A 25904-nucleotide genomic window follows, 5' to 3' on the forward strand; every position below is an offset into this window, starting at 1 on the left:
TATATCTAAAGATTATATTTTTATAAAATGAACCATATCTATTTGTGCACTATGGCTCCAACATCTTTGTTGCAATGGCTTGTCTATGAAAGAAATTCACATTCACATTTTTCCATAAAAATGAATTTACTTTTAAAAATTATTTTTTATTAAACAAGGACCTAATTTTTCATGATACCCTACAAAAAGGAAGTCATTTAGACAATAAACGTTTATTAAGCACCTACTAAATGTCAGGCACTGTGCTAAGTTCTGGAGAGATGAAGCAAGGAGCTTACAATCTAATGGGAGAAGATAATATGTGTAGGTTAACAGAAAAGTGGGGCAAGTGGAGCAAGGGGGCTGGGGAGTATGTGGGGATGTGATGAAGTCCAGAAGAGTGTACCTAGTGGTAAATGAAAAGATAGCTAGATTAGGTGCCCCTCCTTAACTGGAGGCTCTGGGACAAGCTCCCCACTCTCCAATTAGAGGGAAAAAGGAGGGGGGCATGGGGTACTGATGGGATGAGTTCCAAGACTGAACTGATCTTGCAGGATAAAAAGGTTTCTGGGGCATGGTGAAGTCCAGAGGAATACAGACAGGTAGGGAGGGAGTAAAGGAAGAAAAAGGGAGAAGGAAGAATGGAGGAGTTGAGGGAGGAATCTTTGTAAGAAATATGCATAGTCAAGGAAAACAAATTCCAATCTTGGTCATGTCAAAAATGTGTGTCTCATTCTGTATATTTAGTCCATCACCTCTCTCAGGAAATTATACTTTCTTCATTATCAGTTCTCTGGAATCATGGCTGATCAATGAAGTTGATGAGAGTAATTCATAAGTAATTCATAAATTATTGTCCTAGTTCTGCTCACTTCACTCTGAATCAGTTCATACAAGTCTTCCCCATTTTTTTTTTCCTGGAATAGTCTCCATCATTTCTTATGGCACAAGGGTATTCACTACATTTAGATATTATATTTTGTTCATTCCCCAAACGACTGGCACACAAAAGGTCATTTATTCTTCAGAATTTATCTCTCTGGCATATCATTGTTTAGTGGTTCAGGGGAGAAAACAGTTCTTTGGGTATTTCATTACTGAAATAGAATCTAGCAAATATCAAACTGAGATATCAGAAACATCTGTATTTTCACTCAACTGTATAGCAAACCTCCTATACTGCATAAGCTGTTTTAAGATACATTTATTCACATCTTTAGCAATGCTTTGTGTCTTTGCTGGAAAAAAAATGCATTTTATTTTTTGCTATAATATTGTTTTTATGTAATGCCTTGTAAAAATGTTTCCCCAATGGTATATGGCTCTCCTGTGCTATTAAGAAACCCCCAGATTCTAAATATACATAACTAAGTTTTGTAATAAAATTTTGTAAAGCACTGGACAGAGTACCACATAACTTTAAACACTGCTGAAAGAATTATAGAAGCTTTTAAATATCTTGTTAATCATGATGGCTTTATACTATCATTAGGTGATATCTCAATGCAAAATATGCACAAAAGGGAGCGATTCAGTGTTAAGGAAGGTGGATATAAATTATTATTATTATGAAAAAAAGGAGGAACATGAGGAGAAGAAGCTAACATTTATATAGTACCTATTATGTGACAGGCACTGTGCTAAGTACTTTACAAATATCTCATTTCATCCTTACAACAGCCCTGGGAGTAGTTGCTATTATTGTTTTCATTTTACAGATGAGGACATTGTGTCTGAGAGAGCTTAAATGACTTGTCTAAGGACACACAGGTGTCTGAGGTCAAATCTGAATTCAGGTCTTCCTGAAATCTTTATTTCAAACCTTGGGCAATTCCAAATTAGTTAGGCTGATTTATCAGCCTTGATTAGATTTTTGTTGTTCATCTCTCTTAGACATGACTGACAAAGAGCTTGTACCTGGGGTAGGAGATGCCAGCTCTGTGATTTTCCTGTTGTTCTCTTGTGCTTTCGTTATCCATATCATCTGCAGTCATCTGCAGTTTATTTACAGGAATCTTTTAAAGCCTCTTGTTCATTTTGTCAGGGTTAGTAAGAACTGAATAATGTAATCTGCAAGTCTATTTTAACAGGGTGCACATAAGTGACAACATATTACAGCATGCTGAAAGCAAAAGAGCTAATGAAGGCACCACCATCAATTCTTCTGCACTTTCCTCAGATACCTTGAGTACCACACGTGACACATGAACATCTAACATACAGACTAAGTGAGAGCACCAGCATAAAGCTCAACTTCAGTTCAAATATTTCTCCCACAACTTTAGTTTAATATCTCGTGCATCTACTGAGATACATGAACCCCACTTTGGAGACAACCACTCTAAACAACTGGATGGGTAACTCATTGAGCTGATCCATTAGTATACATAGTAAAGATGAAAAATGAATTGGATCTCCAACTGAATAATAAGAAAGTGAACTAGAATAGGAGCTGGGAAATTCTACAACCCCCTTTCAACAACCTCAAACTTTTCCATAACAAAAAAGGCTATATTTTTAACATTTAAAAATATTTCCACAGGGGAGGCTAGGTGGTGCAGTGAATAGATCACCAGCCCTGGAGTCAGGAAGACCTGAGTTCAAATCCGGCTGCAGACACTTAACACAAAACTAGCCATGGGACCTTGGGCAAGTCACTTAACTCCAAATTGCCCTCCAAAAAAAAAAGCAAAAAAAAAATTTTTTTTTCCATTGATGCTACATGATTACAAACCATTGAACACCCACCTTCTCCAAAGAATTAATAATGTGGGATATCCAAAAGCAAGATTCATTACCAATCTGTACACAAGAAATGGTGTATGGCTGAAGAAGGGCTGGTCAAGAAAAGAGAGTAAAAAGATTACTAAAAGATGGATAGTTTCTATCCTGTTCTGGCACACAAGTAAGATGTAGAGGGAGGTGTATAGTACATGTTGGTTAACCCCTTTTTTTGGAGGGCAGTTGAGGTTAAGTGACTTGCCCAAGGTCACATGGCTAGTTTTTTGTGTTAAGTGTCTGAGGCTGGATTTGAATTCAGGTCATCCTGACTCCAGGGCTGGTGATCTATTCACTGAGCCACCTAGCTGCCCCTATGTTGGTTAACTCTTTAAGGAAGATTTATGAGAGTTTAGGATCTCACTGGATGCATAGGTTGTGGTCTGCACAGTGAGAGGGAGTATCCACAATGATAAAATTATGAACCTACTTAATAGTGAAATATAGAGGTGGAGCCAAAATGGCGGAGAAAAGATAGGAAGCTGACAGAAGTCTCCCTAATTTCCCTCAAAACAACTTTCAATCAAGTTTTAAAACAAATTCTAAAGCAATAGAATTGACAAAAGGACAGGGTAAAACAATTTTTTAGGCCAAGTTAACTTACAAGGTCTGTAGGAAAGGTCTGTTTCACTTGGGTGAAAGAGGAACACAGCCCAGTGTAGGCAATGTCTAGGCAAGCCAGGGAAAGGCCTCTAGCCCCAGCACAGATCAGCAATAAAGGCTCTGTGGTCCTGGCTCAGCAGGGCAGCTGTACAGTGAGCCAGCTGTGAGGCCTCCAGCCCCAGGGCCATAGGCAAGTCACTAGGCCCAGAGGCCCTGAACCAGAACTCAACTTTGGACATCACAAAATAGACTGGAAGATAACCAATCCTTCCTCCTTCCCCCTCCCCGCCCCCTAAACAAACAGACAAACAAAAAAACCCAACAACAACAAAAAAAGCCCTGACCATAGATAGCTACTATGGTGTCAGGGAATAACAAAGCTGGACAACAATGTCAGTACACCTACAAGAGAAGCCTTAAAAAGAATATGAATGGGTCTCAGGACCAAAGAGTCCTCCTGGAAGAGCTCAAAAAGGATTTTAAAAAATCAAATAAGAGAAAGAGAAGAAAAACTGAAGTAAAAAATGAGAGTAATACAAGAGGATCATGAAAAAAAGCCAACAACCTGATAAAGGAAGCACAAAAAATGGAAAAAGATGTGCAAAAATTCACGTAAGAAAACAACTCCTTTTTTAAGTAGAACTAGTAGGGGCAGCTAGGTGGCATAATGAATAGAGTATCAGTTCTGGAGTCAACAAGACCTGAGTTCAAATCTGGCTCAGATACTACACTTACTGTGTAACCCTGAGCAAGTCACTTAACCTCAACTGCCTTGACTTCCTCCGCCCCACCCCCCCAAAAAAAGTAGAATTAGCCAAATGGAAAAGGAGGTAACACAGCTAATTGAAGAAACTAATTCCTTAAAAATTAGAATTGGGCAAATGGGGGCCAATCAATGAGACATCAAGAATCAACCAATCAAAATCAAAAGAATTAAAAACTAGAATAAAATTAAAGATACCTCATTGGAAAAACAACTGACCTAGAAAATGAATCCAGTAGAGATAATTTAAGAATTACTGGACTACCTGAAAACCACAAACAAAAAAAGATCCTGGACACTATCTTTCAAGAAATTATCAAGGAAAAATGCCCTGATACCCTAGAACCTGAGGGTAAAATAGTAACTGAAAGAATCTATTGATCACCTCTTGAAAGAGATCCCCAAATGAAAACTCACAGGAATATTATAGTCAAATTTCAGAACTCTCAGGTCAAGGAGAAAATAATGCAAGCAGTCAGAGAGAAACAATTCAAATATGCAGGAGTCATAGTCAGGATTATACAGGATTTAGCAACTTTAGCATTTTTAAATTTAGCAAATTTAGCATTAAAGGATGAGAGGGCTTAAAATATATTCCAGAAGGCAAAGGACTTTGGATCACAACCAAGAATCAACTACTCAGGAAAATTGAGCACAATCTTTCAAGGGAAAAAAACTGACATTCAATGAAATAGGGGACTTTCAAAACATTCCTAACGAAAAGACCAGAGCTGAACAGAAAATGTCATTTTCAAATACAAGATTCAGGAGAAACATAAAAAGGTAAACAGGAAATTCGAGAAAACATAAGTTCTTTAGTTCATCAATAAGATTAAACTGTTTACATCCCCACATGGGAAGGTGATAATTATAACTCTTAAGAACTATATCTCTATTAGGGCAGATAGAAGGAGTATACATAAACAGAGGGTGTGGATATAAATTGACTTTGATAAGATGATATAAAAAATTTAAGAGGTGAGAAAGAGGACTACACTTGGAGAAGGGGGAGGCAGAATGGGGTAAATTATATCACATGAAGAGGTGTGAAAGACCTATCACAGTGAAGGAGGAAAATGGAGGGAGAATGAGCATTGTTTGAACCTTGCTCTCACCAGATTTGGCTGAGAGGGAATAACATACATACTCAGGTATAGAAATCTATTATACCCTAAAGGGAAGTAGGAGGGAAGGGAGATGGGAATACTGAAGGAGATGGTAGTTGGAAGCAAAACACTGGTGAGAAGGGACAGGGTGAAAGAAGAGAGAGAAAATTATAAACAGGGAGAAAATAGGATGAAGAGAAGTATACAGGTAGTAATCATAACTGTGAATGTGAATGGGATGAACTCTCTCATAAAATGGAAATGGATAGTAGAGTAAATTTTAAAAAAATCAAAATCCTACAATATGTTTTTTATAAGAAACATCTGAAGCAGAGAGATAAAGAGGAAAGGAAAAAGGCTAGAGGAGAATATATTATACTTCAACTGAAGTAAAAAAAAAAGCAGGGGTAGCAATCACGATCTTAGACAAAGCAAAAGCAAAAATAGATCAAATTAAAAGAGATAAGGAAGGAAACTATGTCTTGTTAAAAGGTACGACAGACAATGGGGTAGCTACGTGTCGCTGTGAAAAGAGCACCAGCTCTGGAGTCAGGAGGACCTGAGTTCAAATCTGGCCTCAGATACTTAATAGCTGTGGGACCTTGGGCAAGTCACTTAACCCCAATTGCTCTACCTTCCCCCCTCCAAAAAGCAAAGAAAAAAAAAAAGCACCATAGTCAAATGAAGTAATATCAATACTAAACATATATGCACCTGTAATGGGAATGTAAATTTTTAAGATCTTCCCTGCCCCTAGGCTAACGTGCACCTGGAGCCTGGGGTGGGAGGCTTGTTTTTCAGTAGATACTTCTTCATTGGCCAGTGAGTCAATAAGGTTGTTACATTCTCTGAGCCAGGAGAAGGTTATATAAGCCCTGATCTGTAGCTTTGTTTAGTGGCTCACTTTGAGAAGTGTTCTGTGATTTGATCTGGATTCTGGGAAGCTGTTGTCCAGAGCCCCCTGGCTTTGAAACCCAGATGTTGTTTGGTATAGATGTAATGGTTGGACAGTTTGGAAATCTGTCTACTTGATCTGTTTCTGTCTTGATATTTCTGCCTGCATACTCTGGAGTTCAGGGTGCTGACCTTTTCCCCCTGAACGAGGTAAACAATACATGTTTGACTGATTAAAATAAGCTTGTTAACCCATTTTGAGTTGCTTTCCTTTGTCAAAGCAGATCCAAGAACCTGTGGTGGCAGCAACCCTGGGGACGCTGGGGTGCTTGCTGCTACAGCACCAAATGGTATACCATCAAAATTTCTAAAGAAGTTAAATGAATTACAGGAGGAAAGAGGCAATAAAACTATACTAGTGGGGTCCTCAACTTTCCCCTTTTAGAATTAGATAAATCTAACCACAATATAAACAAGAAGTTAAGGAGGTGATTAGTATTTTAGACAAGTTGGATATGATATAGACTTTGGTAGAAAATTGAATGGGGGTAGAAAGGAATATATCTTTTTCTCAGTAGTATACAGCACCAACACAAAAAATGACCGTGTATTAGGGAAGCACAATCAAATGCAGAAAGATTAAATGCATCCTTTTCAGATCATGATGCAATAAAAATTACATTTGACAAAGGGTCATGGAAAGATAAGATTTAAAATTAACTGGAGACCATATAATATAATCCTAAAGAATGAGTGTTTCAAAGAACAAATAAACAATCAATAATTTCACCAAAAAGAATAACAAGACAACATACCAAAATTTATGGGATGCAGTCAAAGAAGTACTTAGGGGAAAATTTATATCTCTAGATGTTTATGTCAATGAAACAGAGAAAGAGCAGATCAACAAATTGAACATAAACTAAAAAAGCTAGGGAAAAAAAAAACAAATTAAAAATCCCCAATTAAACACCAAACTGGAAATCCTGAAAAATCAAAGGAGAGATTAATAAAATTTAAAGTAAGAAAACCATTGAATTAATAAATAAAATTTAGATTTGGCTTTATGAAAAAAAATAAACTACTGGTTAATCTGATCAAAAAAGAAAGAAAAACACCAAATTACCCATATCAAAAATGAAAAGGACAAATTCACCACCAATGAAGAGGAAATTAAAGTAATCATTAGGGATCATTTTGCCCAGTTGTATGCCAATAAATCTGACAATATAAATGAAGTAGATGATTATTTACAGAAATATAAATTGCCCAGATTAACAGAAGAGGAAATAGAATACTTAACCCCACTTTATTGAAAAAAAAAAAAAAAAACTTAACAAGCCATCAAAAAACTCCCTAAGGAAAAATCACCAGGGCCAGACAAATTTACAAGTGAATTTTACCAAGTATTGAAAGAACAATTAATTGTAATAGGGAAATAGGTAAAGAGGAGTCTTAACAACTTCCTTTTATGGCACAAATATGGTGCTGACATCTAAACCAGGAAGAGCCAAAACAGAAAAAGAAAACCATAGACCAATTTCCTAAATAAATATTGATGCAGAAAATTTTAATAAAGCACTAGCAAGGAGATTACATACAGTATCTCACCAGGATCATACATTATGACTAGGTGAGAGATTTATACCAGGAATATAAGACTGGTTCAATATTAGGAAAACTATCAGCATAACTGACTATAATCAACAACAAAACTAACAGAAATCACATGAGTATCTCAATAGATGCAGAAAAAGCTTTTGACAAAATACAGCACCCATTCTTATTAAAAACACTAGAGAGCATAGGAATAAATTACACTTTCCTTAAAATCTATCTAAAATTATCAGCAAGCATTATATTTAATGGGAATAAGCTAGAAGCCTTCTCAATAAGATCAGAGGTGAAGCAAGGATGCCCATCATCATCACTATTATTCAATATTATACTAGAAATATGTTAGCTTCAGCAGCAAGAAGAAAAAGAAATTGAAGGAATTAAAACAGACAATGAGGAAACAAAACTATCACTCTTTGCAAATGATAGTATACTTACAGAATCCTAAGAAGTAACTAAAAAGCTAGTTGAAATAATTAACAACTTCAGCAAAGTTGCAGGATATATAATAAACTGACATAAATCATCAGCATTTCTATATATTACCAACAAGTCCCAGCAGCAAGAGATGGAAAGAGAGATTCCATTTTAAATAGACAATATAAAATACTTGGGAATCTACCTGCTAAGACAAACCCAGGGACCATATGAACATAATTACAAAACACTTTCACACAAATAAAGTCAGATCCAAACAACTGGAAAATTATCAATTGTTCATGAGACAATATAATAAAAATGACAATTATACCTAAATTTACTCATTGAGTGCCATACAAATCAAACTAACAAAAATTATTTTATAGATCTAGAAAAAATAACAACATTCATTTAAAAGAACAAAAAGTAAAGAATATAAAGGAATCAATGAAAAAAAATGCAAGGGAAATTTACCTAGCCAAAACAGATCCAAAACTATGTTGTTGTTTTTTAAAAAGCAATTGGGGTTAAGTAACTTGCTCAAGGTCACACAGCCAGTTATTTTGTGTGGGTGCCAAGTATCTGAGGCCGGAACCAATTTGGGGTGTTCCGACGCCAGGGCCGGCGCTATTACTCATTGCACCACCTGGCCGCCCCCAAAACTATGTTCTTAAGTGGCAATTGTCAAAACTATAAGGCACTGACTAAGAAATAGAGTGGTAAATCAGTGTAATAGATTAGATACACATAACAGTAGTAAATGATCATAGTAATCTAGAGTTTGATAAACATAAAACCCCAGCTTCTGGCATAAGAACTCATTATTTGACAAAAACTGCTGGGAAAACTGGAAAAGAATATTGCAGAAATTAGGTATAGACCAATATCTTAACCCATATACCAAGATAACCCATGTACCAAGATAACCCATATACCAAATCAAAATGGGTACATAATTTAGACATAAAGTGATACCATAAGGAAATTAGGAGAGCAAGGAATAGTTTACCTGTCAGATCTATGGAGAAGAGAAGAATTTATGAGAAAACAAAAGACAGAGAACATTATAAAAGGCAAAATGGATAATTTTGATTACATTAAATTAAAAAGATTTTGCACAAACAAATCCAACGCAACCAAAATTAAAAGGAAAGCATAAAGCTGGGAAACAATTTTTATAGCAAGTGTCTCTGATAAAGGCCTCATTTCTCAAATATATAAAGAATTGAATCAAATTTATAAGAATACAGTTCATTCCCCAATTGATAAATGGTCAAAGGATATGAACAAACAGTTTTCAGATAAAGAAATCTATTATCTATAGTCATATAAAGAAATTCTCTAAATCACTATTGATTTATGTAATGTAAATTAGAACAACTCTGACAAAACTCCTCATACCTATTAGACTGGTTAATATGACTGAAAAGGAAAATAGTAAGTGTTATAGAGGATGTGGGAAAATTGGGACACTAACACACTGTTGGTGGAATTGTGAACTGATCCAACCATTTTGGAGAGCAATTTGAAATAAAGTTCAAAGGGCAACCAAACTCTGCTTACCCTTTGATCCAGCAATACCTCTACTAGGTCTGTATCCCAAAAGAGACCATAAAAAAGGGAAAAGGACCTATATGTGGAAAAATATGTATAGCAGCTCTTTTTGTGGTGGTAAAGAATTGGAAATTGAAAGGATGTCCATTAACTGAGGGATGGATGAACAAGTTGTAATATATGAATGTAATGGAATACTATTGTGCTATAAGAAATGACAAGCAGGAGGAATTCAGAAAAAAACCTGAAAAGATTTACATAAATTGAAACAAAAGTGAAATGAGCAGAACAAGGAGAACACTGTACATAGTAACAGCAACACTGTTCAATGATCAACTATGATTGACTTAGCTCTTCTCAGCAACATAATGACCCAAGACAATCCCAAAAAACTCAAGATGAAAAATTCTATCCACATCCAGAGAAAGAATTGATACAGTCTGAATGCAGACTGAAACATACTATTTTTCACTTTATTTCTTTTGTGTTTCTTCTTTCACAACATGACTAATGTGGGAAATATGTTTTACATAAATGCACATACATAACCTTTATCAAATTGCTTACCATCTTAAGGAGGGAAGAGGGGAGGGGAAGCACAAAGAAAATCTGGAACTCAAAATTTTATAAAAAATGAATGTTAAAAATTGTCCTTACATGTAACTAGAAAAAATAAAATAACTATTTAAAAAAAGGAAAAAAGAATATTGAAATATATATTATGCCTGTATAAACAGTATCTTAAACAGCACTGTTTATCCTTGTCAATCATGAGTCATCTCCTTGGTCTCCCGGCCTAAGTGTCTCATCACTTCAATCCAATTTTTCTTAAGCACAAGTCTCACCATGTCACTCCCCTACTTAATCCCTCTCCAGTGGCTTCCTATTATTTTTGGGGAAAAAAGAAAACTCTCAGGCCTAGAATATGTTCCTTCATTTCGTTTGCCTCAAAGAATCCCTCTCTTTCTTTAAGATATAGTTTAAGCATCATCTTCTACATGAAGCTTTTACTATCCTAAATGCTAGTGTTCTCCCTCACAAACTACCCTGAACTACATTGTATATATTTGTAGTAACTTCACATTTGTTACATACACACACAATATTTAAATTTATTTGTCTATTAAAATGTAGACTATTTGTTAAGTATGAATTATTTAATTCTCTGTTCTTGCTTTTCCAGTGGCCAACATAGTGCTTGGCATATGGTAGGTGCTTAATAAATACTTGATTGATTAAAAGCAACTAATTCAGATTGAAGGGCTCATAAGAAACCTCTATTTTAGCCAACAAACTGAAACAATACCCTCAAATTACCTTTTTATTACTTCCTCCATGTACATTACTTTATCCTTCCCCATCACACCTCCATTGAATTCTCCCTTGTGACCACACACACACACATGCACACGCACACACACACAAACACACCCATTCCCCATAGTGACCATCTCTAAAAAGGGTTTTATAAATTTTCTGTCCTGGTAGTTTCCCCTATTTGAGGGTATGTTTCACTTATCTCTTTTCTAGGAACTTCACTGGTTTTCCCATTAATCAGAGCTCCATTTGTCATCTCTTATACTCCCCACATAAAGGAATCTTTATGACTATTCCTGCACAATCTGTGGGCTGCAGATTGTACAGGTCTGGTCTTGGCCAACTAATCTCACTTGCTCATTAACTTTGTTTTTATTTTATTATAAAAGGAAATCATAATCTAATTAGAGTTGCAGCATATCTAAAAAAACCTGATTTGCCTGAAAACAATGAAACGGATTGTACCTTTTAAAGTATTACTGACATCTTTTGTTTTTGCACTATCTTCATTACCAAATACAACCCTCATTCTTTGTTTTTCATACCCAGAGAGCCATTCCTGATGAAAGAGATCAGTAATATGGAGTCTTGACAACATAGGAAATTTTCACACCCATAATCCACCATCTCTGCAAAAAGGGGAGGAAGGTAATCATCTCTTCTTTGGGGCGAAACTCCCTCATTAAAATATTCAAATTTTCATTTTATTGAAATTCAAAAAATTCAAATTATTTTAAAGTTTCATTTTTTGTTGTGTTCTTTCCAATAACAATATGATAGTCATTGTGAACACTGTTGTACTATTTTGTCTTAATTCACTCTGTATCAGTTCATCTAAGTATTCCTATGCTTCTTGGACTTCAAATTCAAAACTTCTTACAATGTAGTAATATTATAAAACATTAACGAAACACAATTAACTTATCCATTCTGTAATCATTGTGCATTTGGTTCCATGTGCTGCTATGAATATTTTGGGACCTTTGTTTATATTTTTTAATCTTGCTGGGGTTTATGCTTAGCAATGGGATTTCTCAGTTAAAGAGTTTGAACATTTTAGTTACCAAAAAAAAAAAAAAAGCATAAGGCCAAATTGCTTTTGAGAATGGAAAGCTTCACTTACAGCTCCAACAGGGTCCACTTTTATGCAGCCCCTCCAATATTACATACTTCTGTCATCTATCTATCTTTTTGTTTGCATATCTATTTGCTTGCATGTGAAATGGAACCTCAAGGTTGTTTTGATTTTCATCTCTCCTATTATTGTGATGTAGAACAATCATTCATTTGGCTGTTAATAGATGGTAAGTTTTCTTTTGAGAACTGTTTGTTCATATTTTTTGACCACTTATCCACTGGGGACCAGCCATTGGTCTAGTAAATTCTATTCCATACCCAGCTTGGATATCAGGCACTTAGAAATAGTTAATATCAAGATATTTCTGTCCCCTACTTCCACCCTCACCTCCCTTATTCTAGATTCACTGACTTTTGAACAGGGATACTTTAAACACACTACTTAGGTTTAAAAAAAAAAGATCCATTTTCCTAAATACTGTATTTCAAAGAGCTAAGAAGCTGGGGTTGTGTCCAAGAATAACTTATCCAGCAAAGTTCAGTATAATACTATACCAAATGGGGAAAAAAAAAGACATTTTATGAACTGAAAGACTTTAAGTAATTTGTAACAAAAAGACTAGAATTCAATGGAAAATCTGATATAAAAGATACAGAAAAAAATGTAAGGAAATCATTAAAGACTAATTATAAGGCACTGATTAAGTTAAAACTATGATACACAAAAATGTTATTAGTATTAGTTATTATTAGTAATAGTATTCTTAAAACTTATCATTACTAAGGTAGTCTGAAAGAAAGGCTGGAGCTGAGTTGTGTATGATGAGGCAATTCTAAAAAACAAAACTGGATAGGAAAAAATTAAAAGGGGAAAATTTCATGAAAACGGGGAGTGAAAGGAAGAACTAATACAGAGGAAGCAGGCAGGGGTGGAGGGTTGGTAATATTGGAACCTTACTCTCATCTGGGCTAAAGGGAAAACAAGGTACACATCTGAAGAGGTTTAGAAGTCTTCTGAACTTTTAGAGAGGTGAGAAAATTGGGGGAAGTGGTAGGGAAAAGACTTTTAGAAGGGTATATAGATTAAGATTAGGAGGGTGGGGCGAAAAGATAAGATAATAAAAGATAAGGGACTTTTAGAGAAGGGTAGCTAAAATAAAGAATAAGAGGGTAAGGGGAGAAGATAGGGTAACAAGGATAGGGTGAAAAGAGAGGCTGAGAAGGAAAATAGTAAGAAAAAATAACCGGGTACAGACCAATATCTTACATTATTTCCCAAGATATGACCAAAATTGACATATGACCTAGATAATAAAGAGATTTTATATGAAAATTATGGATAGGCAAAAAATTTATGAATAAACAAGAGGTAGAGAGCAAAGTTAGGTGTAAAATGGATAACTTTGATTACATGAACTTAAAAAGTTTTTGTACAAGTAAAACAAATGTAGCCAACATCAGGACAGCAAAAAATTATGGGAAATAATTTATACACAGTTTATCAGATAAAAGTCTTACATCTAAAACATATAAAGAACTCTGTAAAATCTATAAGAATAAAATCATTCCACAATTGATAAATGTTAAAAGAAATAAACATGCAATCTTCTGAAGAAATCAAAATAATTTATGGTCATATAAAATGCTCTAAATCATTATTGATTAGAGAAATTAAACTAACCTTAAGATGTTATTTTACACCTACCCAGATCAGTTAAAATGAAAGGAGAAAGTGACAAATGTTGGAAGAGGAAGGAGAAAAACTGGGGCACTAATTCACTGCTGGTGCAATTGTGAGATGATCTGACTGCTTTGATCCGACTGCTTTGGAGAGTAATCTGGAATTATTCCTAAAGAGTTATTAAATGACAGTGGTCCATTTCTGAAGATAATTAGGGAAAAAGGAAAAGAACCTATATGGTCTAAAATGTTTATAGCAACTCTCTTTGTGGTGGCAAAGAATTGGATGCCCATCAGTTTGGGAATGGCTGAACAAGTTGTGCTTTATGATTGTGATGGAATACTAGTGTGCTGTAAGAAATGATGAGTACAATGATTTTAGAAAAACATGGAAGGACTTGCATAAAATAACAAATAACAAAATAAAGAGAATCAAAGAAATACTGTATATAGTAATGGAAATATTGTTTTAAGAACAACTCTGAGCAAATAAGTTACTTTGAATATTATAAATATCTAAATTCACTATAAAGGACATATAAAGATGCTATCTGCATCCAGAGAAAGAACTCATAAGTAGACGTATAGAACAATTTTGTGCACATGCGTGTATACCTATTTGGGTCTAACGATGGCTCTCTGAGGTGGGGGAAGGGAAGGAAAAAAAGAAATTTACACAATAATTTTGCTGTATATTTGAAAGGAATAGGAGGTTGTGCATAGCAGATTTGCAGTTTCGTGTGCAATCATCTTTTTTATTGTACTATGTCTTGGAAATGTTTGTTTTATTCCATAAATTAAAAATAAAATTTTTAAAAAGTGGTAACAAAAAAAATTATCTTTTAACATTTGTTTCCTCAGTATTAGAGTTTATTTTGTAAGAAATCCAGGTTAATAACTGACAATCACAGTTGAAGAACTTTGGTCAAGAAATAACCTGACTCAAAATTTCTCAACATAGAATCATTTTACTTCCTGAGGGTAAACAAATACCTTTTGTCTTCTTTTAGATAACAATGGCTAGGGCTGCTAACAAGGACACACCTTGAGAAAGACAAACATTGTGTTCTTTTCAAAATGTATCTTTTAAAACCTGATAATAGTAAAGGTAGATTTACAACTGAGTGTAATAAAACTTTAGCTAAGAAAAAAATATGAAATGACCATAGTTCAATGATTATTTATAACATAAAACAGCCACTTAAGAGAAATATTAAATTATAATAAAATTAATTTTTAATTTCTTATTATAGGGTTTCTAAATACATAATAAATGGTTGGTCATGTTTCATTTTTTACCCAAAACAGTCGTTTTTTTTTTACATGCTATTTCAGTGTAATACTTATTCAATGTAATATTTATGTTGTTATAGTTAAGATTGAAAACTGGAAACTATTTTCAACTTTTTGGCTTTTAAACAATTCCAGTAGTGAGGTGGAGCAGTAGATAGAGTGTCTGGTCTGGAGTCAGGAAGACTTAAGTTAAAATCCTGCCTCATACATTTATTAGCTGTGTGATCCTGAGCAAGTCACTTAACTCTGTTGTCATGAACTTCCTCATCTGTACCATGAGCTGCAGAAGGAAAAAGCAAACTACTCTAGTATCTTTGCCAGGAAAACTCTAAAAGGGGTCACAGAGTTGGACACAACTGAGAGAGTGTCAAAACACACAATCATTTTTTCCTTCCACCACTGAAGGTGCCCTTCCAGGACAGCTGGAGCCTTTCCATATGGCCTGGGGCTGAATTTTCTTTTACGTGTTCTCTTTCCCAGGGTAAGAGCTTCTTGAGAATTTGAGCTGTCTCTATTTATTATGTTGTTGAGTCATTTCATTTATGGGTGACTCTTCATGACCCCACTTGGTATTTTCTTGGCAGAGATACTGGAGTGCTTTACTATTTCCCTCTCCAGCTCATTTTACAAATGAGGAAACTGAGGCAAACAGGATGAAGTGACTTGGTCAGGGTCACACAACTAGTAAGTACCTAAAGTCAGATTTAAACTCAGGAAGATGAATTTTCCTGACTCCCCGCCAGGCACTTTATGCACCGCGCCACCTAGCTGCTACTTATATTTCTATCTATTTAATATTCCCAACTTTCAATTCCCTTCCTCCCTTTCTTTCCAGTGGATAGAGTGTTGAGCTTACAGTTAGGAATATCTTGCCCTTGGGTACAGGGTATACTTCAATTTCCTAATCTGTAAAATGGTATGAATTAGACTCAATGGCCTCTAAGGTCCCTTCTGGCTTTAAAACTATGATCTTACAAGTGGGAAATTCCCCAGAGACAGTTCCTCATGTAAATAAAATCACAGATCCTTCACTTACTCCCTTATTTTTTCATTGCTGATATCAACAGATGTTTTCTACTAAGATTTGACCTGATATGTTAAAACTGTATCTGGTTTTGGGTCCCTTCCCCACCCTCCTCAGTATAGTAAGTTTATAAGTAGCTTCTATAAAGTAACAATAGCAGGAAATAAGATTGCAGTCACATACAGACTGTCCCAAATATCAAAGAAGCATAATTTGCAAACTGTATTAAAAATTAACCAAAATTCACATCCTGGTATTATGTGCTAAACTGGGGAAAGTCATTTAGGTTTCACTGTCAGGGCCTTTTTGTCCTTCGATATGTAAATTTTAGACAAGTTCCAGACATCTGTAGTAAGACCAGCATGTTACTGAATATTTTGAGAAGATAATATGTTAATGGAATAACCCCAAGGTAGCATGAATGAGTTTGTGTCCCTCTTCCCCAAAGGAAAAACCTATAAAAACGAGACCTCGAACTCTGGCCTCCCTCCCCCCAGCCCTCTGCCATTTCCATTTCAGTCCATGTGTTTGAATGCTCCTAACTAATACATGGGTATGTGAGTGATTCTTTGTGCCTCTCTCTCCTCCCCATTCTCTTCCCAGTCTCCCTGTGGTCTATCTCTATAACCTTTTCAATGCCTGTTTCTGTACTTTCTGTGCTGTTTGCGCCCCGCCCCCTTGTTCTCCTCCCCTTATTTTAAATGTGATTGAAGCATTAATTCCCACAATCATTGTGAGTACCCAAAGAACCAGCATTCATATTTTATTACCATCCAACCTACTTGCTTCCTTTCAGTCATTCTGCTTCACATTTGCAAAGAGTAAGTACTTTAAAATGGCTATCTTTTGTTTAGGCATTAACAAAACTTATCTCAATATCCCTACCTTTCCAACCCTCTCAGACTGATTCCATATAATAAATAGTTTTTAAAGAAAAAGAGGAAGAGAAAAAAGAAAAAACATCTATAAACCCAATAAATATACCAAAAAAGTCTGAAAATAATGGCAGTCTTCCACACCCACCTCTGCAAAGTAGTAGGGTGAGAAAGATATCTTATCACACCTCTTCTTTGGGGCTATGTTTATTTCTTTTGATTTTGTGACATTCACTTTTGATTGTTTTGTGACTGTTGTTCCTTCCATTTACATCGTTGTAGTGAGTATATATTGTTTTCTTGGCTCTGTTTACTTCATTCTGCATCTGTTCATGTATGTCTCAAAACGTCTAGTAAGTCCAAACTTATTATCATCCCCCCCAAACCCTCCTTCCAAAACTCCCTAATACTGTTAAGGGCACTACCAAACTCCCACACTCCTCACTTAGGTATCATCCTGCATTCCTTACTCTTTCTCGCCACCCCCCCTCCACTCCCACATCCAGTCTTTTGCCAAGGTTTGTCAATTTTACCTCAGTAACATCTCTTACGAGGGGAGCTCCATGGTTCAATGGATAGTGACTGGGTGGGAATCAGGGAGGCTTTTCTTCCAGAGTTCAAATCAGGCCTCAGACACTTAGCTATGTGACCCTAGGCAAATCACTTAATCCTGTTTGCCTCAGTTTCCTCATCTGAAAAATGAGCTGGAGAAGGAAATGACAAACCACTCTAGTATCTTTGCCAACAAGAAAAAAAAACAACAAATCCAAATGTGGTCAGAAGGAGTCAGACATGACTGAAAATGACTGAACAACAACAGGCATCTCTTACCTCCTTTTCTCCTTGGACACTGCCTGAGGCAAGCCCTCATCACCTTACATCTAGACTACTGCAATAGCTTCCTGTTGGGTCTGTCACAAATCTCTCTTCACTCCAGTCCACCTTCCATTCTGATGCCAAAGTAATTTTTCTCAAGTACAGGGCTGACCATGACTCTATTACCCAACAAGATCAAATATAGATCCTATTTGTCTTTTAAAGAGCCTTGCAACTTGGCCCCTTCTTACTTTTCCTCATTTCCCAACTTTGCGCCTTTTCACTGGCTACCAGTGGGTAACTGGGATGTGCTCCCTCTTCATTTCTGTGTCCTGTCTTCCTTCAAGCCTCAGATCAAATCCCACCTTTTCCAAGAAGACCCCCACCCCAATCCCCAATTCTAATTGTTTGTGCCTTTCCTCTGAGATTACTTCCAAGTAATCCTCTAAACATTTTATATTACATAGTTCTTTGCATATTGTCTTCCCTATTTGAATAGAAGCTCCTTTGGGGTAGGGAGCCATGTTTTAAGCTCTGTATCTCTAAAACAGGGCCTGTAATACAGAAAGAACTTAATAAACATTTGTTGGCCTGCCTTAACTATAATTAAATTATAAGAGGCTTATCATGAGGTTGGTTGCAAATTGATGAATTTTTGACCATAACAACTCTCTAAGACCACTCACTGACTCATATAGGTATGGGAATCTAATCTCTGTGTATGGACTCATATCAATAAAATCACAGATCCGTGAAGTAGTAAAAGAATAATAGTTTACATTTATACAAGTGTTTTACACTTGACAAAGTACACAACTACCTGATTATGGACTGTGCCTGACATAAAGCCTGGGTGTTTCATATGTGGATATGTTCTGAAACTGTCTCTTCTTAGCATGCAGCTACAGAGCTACAATGGGGTCTGTCAGTACTTAAACTACAAATACTTACTAACTCAGATCTAGAGTATAAACTCTCAGCCACTTCCAACTTCAACATTCCAGAGTATGAACACAAGTACCCTTCATACATTTTAGAAACCATCCAAAAAAAAAAAAGTCTGATACTTTTTATCTCCCTCCTAAATGTATTTGTGTAAGCCACATTCTATGCATCCTGGAATGCACTCCCACTTTTATCACTACCTCTTCTTATCCCAGTCTCCTGCTATTAGTACTCTAGTTTACCATGTATCACTTAACTTAAACACACACACACACACTCTCTCTCTCTTTCTCCCCCCCCCCCCCACCTACTTTCTTCCTGCAGTTATCCTCATTTTCCAGATGAGAAAACTGAGGCTGCTCATGGGGATGCTTTGCCTAAAATCAGTAAATACTCACCTACACAGCAATCCTTTCAAATATTTGAGAATTACTAATATGTCACTCATGAAATCTTCTTCAGGCTAAATATCCCTAGTTCCTTTAATCATGTTATGAACTAACTACACGTTAAAGGCACTTCATTATTCTAGATGCATTTCTCTAATGACTTCTAGCTCATCAATGACCCTTTAAAACTATGATATCCAGAAGAGAATATAGTATTCCAGGTACAGTCCGACCAGGGCAGAGTACATATTACTTTCTAAATGTTACCTAAGACTGAAATAGCCTTTCTGACATCACACTGTTGACTCATACTGAGCTTAAAGTCCACTAAAACTTTTTCAGATGAACTATTGAGTAGCCTCACCCCATCTATCTTTTAGTTGTGAAATTGATTTCAGAGTCATCATTATTAAGTTACATCTTACTCATCAGTCCAGTGATCTAGCTTGTCAAGGTCTTTTTCAATCCTGACCATGCTTGCTAGTCTGTTGGCTATCCTTCCCATCTTTGTCTTATCTGCATATTTAAGAAGTGTGCTATCTATGCATTTATGCATGTTATTAATAAAAATATCAAGCACAGATTTTTGGTGCCCTCTTAACTAGAGATCTCTTTCCAATGTGATACCAAACTATTAATAATTACTCTTTGAGTCTATACATTCAACTTATTCCAAACCTAAAATTTTGTCAGGAATAAAAGTCACACTTGCTCGCTCACCATTTGCAGATTATATTATTGATAATAGATGCCCCTCTACAGCATCCCTCCTGTCACACGTTATTTGTTAGAGGTCACTGACAGGGGCTCAGCAAAGATATCTGATCCCTTTTTTAATACCCTAAGATGTCACTAATCAAAGATTACTTTCTTATTTTCTCTCTAGGATGGCATAGGGGATAGAGTGCTAGACTCAGAGACATGAAGATCTGGATTCAGATATTATTTCTGATATTTATTAGCTGTGTTACCTTAATTGGCATGTCACCTTAATCTCTCAGAATTTCAGTTTTTTCACCTATAAAATGGGATAATATGTGTGATACCTCAACAAGGTTGTCATGAGATTCAAATGAAACTATGTATTTAACATGCTTTGCCAACATTAAAGTGCTACACAAATGTCACTTATTTATATACTATCTTTTCTAGTTCAAACATCATTCTTTCTAGCAGATAAAACAGAAGCAAAATAAACATTGAGCAACTATGCCTTCTTTCCACTGTCTGTTACTTCATCCTTGATATAGGATAGTCCTATCCTCATGAAAGCTTAAAACGGCACTAAGACTTTTGGGATACACTGTACAGCTAAAAACCACATGTTTTCCATCATCACTTTTCCTTACCAGTCATGGCTTAAACTTTAGCAGTACTGATGCCATTTTGCCACTCTGCCACCCTTTTGTATTCATCCTTGCTACCTTCCATCTTCAGTATATAATTTAAAAAAATGTAAGCTACTTGATGTTTCCTGTATGTATATATATCATTACCTTCAGACAATCTTCTTTTTTCTTCCTCACCTGAAGGATTTTTTATATATTCATAATTTTTTCCTTTTAAGTCTTCTAGGTCTCTCATTTCTTTTCCCATTCTTTCTTCTAGAGCAGAACTGGCAAACTCTCAAGGGAGACCCAAACCAGATTAAAATATGATTGGAAAAATGTTTAAATAAACATCTAGTATAAGAAATATAATGTTAATTTGTGGTTTTTCTAAGTCTATAATGCAGCAACAGGGATCCATTTCTATTTGAGTTTGACACCATTGCTCTAGAGCTCTCATTTAATTAATAACATTTTAAAAACTCTTGTTTCAACTTTTTTTTTTGAGGAAAGAAGGCAGGGCAATTGGGGTTAAGTGACTTGCCCAAAGTCTCATAGCTAGTAAGTATTAAGTGTCTGAGGCTGGATTTGAACTCAGGTCCTCCTGACTCCAGGACCAGTGCTCTATTTACTGTGCCACCTAGCTGCCCCTGCTTCAACTCTTGTAGAAATTCTAGTTGACCTTGTAATCAAGTTGTATTTTCGTTTGAGACTTCCCTTGTAGATGCTGTGCACTTATTCTCTTCATCTAGATTTGTGTCTTAGGCATCTATGAATTTATAATTTTTTTAATTATCAGTATCTTATATATTTCTTTTTATAGTCTTACTTCCTAAATTGGGACTTCGTGACAGAGCCAGGCTCTGCACACTTCCACAGGGAATGACAGAGACTTGAAGCAGGGAGACCAGTGAGGCAGGCTGTTGCAAAAATGTAACTGAGAGATGATAAGAGCTGGAACTAAAGTGGCAGTTGTGCCAGTGGAGAGCAGTGATCAGATGGGAGAGATGGGAGAATAGGAACAGAACTATCTGGCTACTGACTGGATGTGTGAGGTGAGAAAGAATGAAGAATACAGAATATTTCCAAGATCATGAGCCTGGGAGTCTAGAAAGGATCCCGGTGGTGCCTTTGATAAAAATAGGGAAGTTTGGAAGAGGGCAGATTTAGGGAGAAAGATAATGAACTTTTAGACATGTTGAATTTTAAGATTTCTCCAGTATGAAATACTGAATAAGAAATTGATGATATGGGACTAAGATTCAGGAGACAGACTAGGGGCTGTATATGTGGACCTGGGAAGGATGCGCATAGACTATAGTTATAGACATTCAGTTAAACCCATGGAATTTGATGAGGCTATTTTGCTTGCTATTCCCTGTACACAACTCTGCTTCTGCATATGCTAGTACCTCTGCCTGAACTGCCACGTGTTCACTGCTTTGCACTGTCAGTCTATATACTCACCTTAGACTCCTAACTCAAAACACCTCCCTGAAAAGCTTCCCCGATTATCCCCTTCTTTACAACTGCTTATTTCACACTTAAGCACTCTGCTGTATGTAGATTAGTACTTATTTATATATTTTTCTGTTAAATTGCTCTTTAATTGTTCCCACTACAACTGGTTCTTAAAGAATCGGAACAAAATCCTATCACACTGCCCTGAAATGGCATTTACCCAAAGAAGCTCAATAAATATTGTGGACTGACAAAAATATCTACCATTTTAGTCTCCAAGATAAATTTTTTTTAACCTATAAACACTTTAAATTCACATGTAAAATACGAGTAAGAAGCAAAGTGAACCAGAGATGCAAATGCAGAGAGGCAAATTTGATGTCATCGGTTTGTCATTCTGCTGTGATATGATGCAACTTATGACTGGAATACATGGTACTAGGAAGATAAAATTTATTTGAAAGGAACAGGACAAGGGAAAGGTTGGGAAGTACTAGAATTCTGTATTAAGATGATCTAGTCACATAAGAAAATCCATGAACCATATGGGAGGAAACAAGTTAGAGAAACTTTGGATAAAGTATCATGTCAACATGTTAAGTCAATAAGTATTGCTTAAGCACTTAAGATGAATTATGTGTCAAGCACATAATAGGATAAATAGTAATAGAAACTAAATGCTACAAGCAGAGTAATAAATATAACCACATTTCTGTCATATATAACAGCATTTTTATGAAGATATTTTTTGTTTTTTATTTAAAAAAAAAAAAGAAAAATTGCAGAACTACAACTAATATTTACCAGTATTTCTCTGAAGCATTTTCTTTTGCCCCACCTACAACATGGGGAGGCCCAGGTCCCTCTTCCTTCCCTAAACTTAAGGGATTAGTTTTTCCTAAAAAGAGATGAAGCTGTTTCCAGGACCTAAGAAGGCTCAGCTTACTCAAAACACCTAGAGGCATAAAGAGTACCAGCCACATACAATCAGGGCACCTCAGACTAAGGGTGGATTTATGAATACCATTCTATTTACCATATTCTTTTTTGAGGACCAGGGAAGTTTTCATATGCAGATGAAAAGGACCACATCTAGAGAAGCTGAGTGCCAATCTTGTTGATAAAGAATCATTTATCAAATGAGATATTATTTGTAAAGTGCTTTGTACAGTGCCTAGGACATAGTAGGCACTTAATGTTTATTTTCTTCCCATTACATATTTTCTGTGTTAAACATACTTCTGTTAACTATTCGAGGAACTGAAAAGTCTCCTTCTATCCTAACATCTAAGAGAATACTGGCATTAGAGAAACTTCAAACATGGGTATCCAAATGAGACCTTGGTTGTTTTCTGTTCTAATTTCCAAATATAATGGAACCATAACTTTGTATATACAATTTTTAGTTCAATTATTATTACCTTAATTTAAGAAACACAACCATCCCATTAATTCAATAATTATATATTAGTTTCAACTGAATATTTGATGTCAAAATTTCTAAGTGATTTATGACTTGCAATACCACAATAACATAAAATGTATCAAAGGATTAATCATCACTGTAAGTGAAAGAATACCAATTCTTCCAATGTAATAGCACAAATATCTCAAACAAGTCCACAAATCAGTATGCCCATTCACACCGAACAGAATTCATCACTGTATTTATTGAAGGGGAACCCTGAGCCCCCCCTTCCCCCGCCAAGATGAACAATTTTGAAAAAATTCTTAACTAGATTTAGGCAAATCTGAAAAGATTCATTTTTATATGATGGCCATTTTTGTAATAACACATAAACATCAACATTATCAATTACCATTGTGGTTACAATGACAATAACAAGAAACACCACCGCTGTCACTGATTGTTGCCCCCAAGTTCTACTGCTGTTTTGCTAGAGTGCAGCCTTCACTCCAATCTAACCCCAGACCTTTCCTGCTTCTAAATTGACTTGAGATGAAAATTTCTTCAACCCATCCTTTTGTGGGTCCTGCTGCTCTAGAATTTGTTTTGAGGTATTATTTAAAGTTGTTTGGAGGGATTTTGGGGGGAGCTCAGGTGAGTCCCTCTCTTTTCTTGAATATCTTGGCTCAGTCTCCTCACAAAATAACATTTTTGAAAATATTTAATTCCTAACCAATATATCTTAAGAAGTTCTACAAAAGGTTTTGATTTCTAAAATGCGCAAGTTTGGAGAATATATTTTAAAAATAAAAAAAATACAAATTAAAAAAAAAATAAAAAAACTGATTTTCTGCAATCAAACATGTTTTTCATCATTTGTCAAGTTCACCTAGACCTAGGTGGGCTAGTGTTGGGTTTTGGGATTTACACTTACTACCCATGTGACCTTGGGCAAGTCACTTAAGCCTAATTGCCCTGCCTTCCCCCTCCAAAAAAAAAAAAGTAAAACCATTTAGGTACAGCTAAAAAGAGTAATCATCCTATACATATGAGGTGCAAGAGGAAGAACTGATACAGAAGAATTAGATGAGGGAGGAGGGCTGGTAGTTCTGATAACCTACTTTCATAAGGAATGGGATTAAGAAGGAACAATAAATATATGTTTAGAAGAATACTTGTCTTCTAAATTCAGAAGAAATAAAATGGTAGAGGCATAGAGAGGGGGGAGAAGACAAGACAGGAATCTTTAGAGAGGAGAATAAGGGAATAGGTAAAAGTGGGTATAGAAGGGCATTTAGATTCATGGGAATGGGAGGATAAGGGAATAGGTAAAAGGGGGTATAGAAGGGTGTTTAGATTCATGGGAATGGGAGGATAGGGAAGGAATCCTTGGAGTGGAGTAGGCAAGTTATAGGAGGGCAAGGTAGTGGGTAGAAGTAAAGTAGAGGAGGCAGGAAGGACAGGAAACAAGAGATATGCACAAACAGAAAAACAAAGATCAGGAGTAGAGTTTGTTTGGGAAAGTATATGTCTATATATGTATGTATATATGTATATGTGTATGTATATATCTATAGCTATAGAGAAACATATCTGAACTTTCTTCTAGCCTTCTGGTAGGGTTGGGGGAAGGAAAAAATAGAACTAAGTAAAAAAGTGTACAGCAGAGAACAAAAGAAAACTCACAAGGAAGCAAAGAAAAGATGGATAATTCTCAACATGAGTATTATTTATCTATAATATAGGCTTTCTTGAAACAAAAATTTATCATTACATATTTTGAATCCTCTCTTATAGTCTGCTTATGTACATGTCATGTTTTTTTTCCTCTTTCTTGATATTTAAGTTTCAATATTTAAGTTTATGATCTGTTTTTGTTTCTTTTCTGTATTCTGTATTTATGTTCTGGAACTTGAGTCTAAAATAAAATAAAAATGAATTTTAAAAATTAGATAAAATATTCAAATACTCAGACAATTATTTAAGACCATAAATTACAGAAAAATTGCTAAACTACCTGGTTAAGGAGTTTCTTCACTGAGAATTTCTGATAACAATGAGGTCACAGGTCTGGATAGGATTTGTATATTTATAGTGTTTTGCTTTAGTAGAGACAATCACAAAATCAATTACCTTAAGGTCCAGGCTGCTAAGACTTACAACATCATCTTCTTTTTCCCTTCGTTTTCTTTTCTATAAAAAGAGGAAAACTCATTTAAATTTTCAAATTTAATATGATGATTTAAAAAATAAGCAACTCTACATAACCTGAAAAGTCTTATGAAAAAGAATTAAGCTGCACAATTACAAATATCCTCTTACATATAAAAATGTAGGAGCAAGTCACAAGAAAATATGGTTTTATAGCCTAAATGGCAGGATGATGTAATGAATAGAGAGCAGGCCTCAGAATCTGGAAGCTCCTGGTTTCAGTTCTTTGTTTCATATTGACTGTGTGACTGTGGGGAAGTCCCTTAGCCTCTCAATCCTCTAGGACCATGCAACTCTCTATGACTATAGCTTGCAGGAGAGTCTAACCAAAGGTTCAGTGTCTGTCTCTTAAAAAGTAGGAAGGGA

The 25904-nt window shown here is 35.6% G+C and overlaps 1 protein-coding gene across 1 annotated transcript in view; it reads right to left on the reverse strand.

Moving 5' to 3' along the window:
- Nucleotides 1-21183: 21183 nt before the first annotated feature.
- The window catches only part of LOC138165893 (neuroepithelial cell-transforming gene 1 protein-like), a 64743-nt gene continuing 60022 nt past the window's right edge, over nucleotides 21184-25904 (reverse strand). Inside the window, exon 3 of the mRNA XM_069094281.1 lies at nucleotides 21184-25520. Within this exon, the coding sequence (XP_068950382.1) occupies nucleotides 25362-25520 (159 nt within the window). The 3' untranslated portion in view covers nucleotides 21184-25361. The remainder of the gene's footprint in view (nucleotides 25521-25904) is intronic.

The sequence above is a fragment of the Petaurus breviceps genome, unplaced genomic scaffold (genome assembly GCF_028583685.1).
Source record: "Petaurus breviceps papuanus isolate PSGF00001 unplaced genomic scaffold, PetGlider_PUasm1.0 216, whole genome shotgun sequence".
Classification (NCBI taxonomy): domain Eukaryota; kingdom Metazoa; phylum Chordata; class Mammalia; order Diprotodontia; family Petauridae; genus Petaurus; species Petaurus breviceps.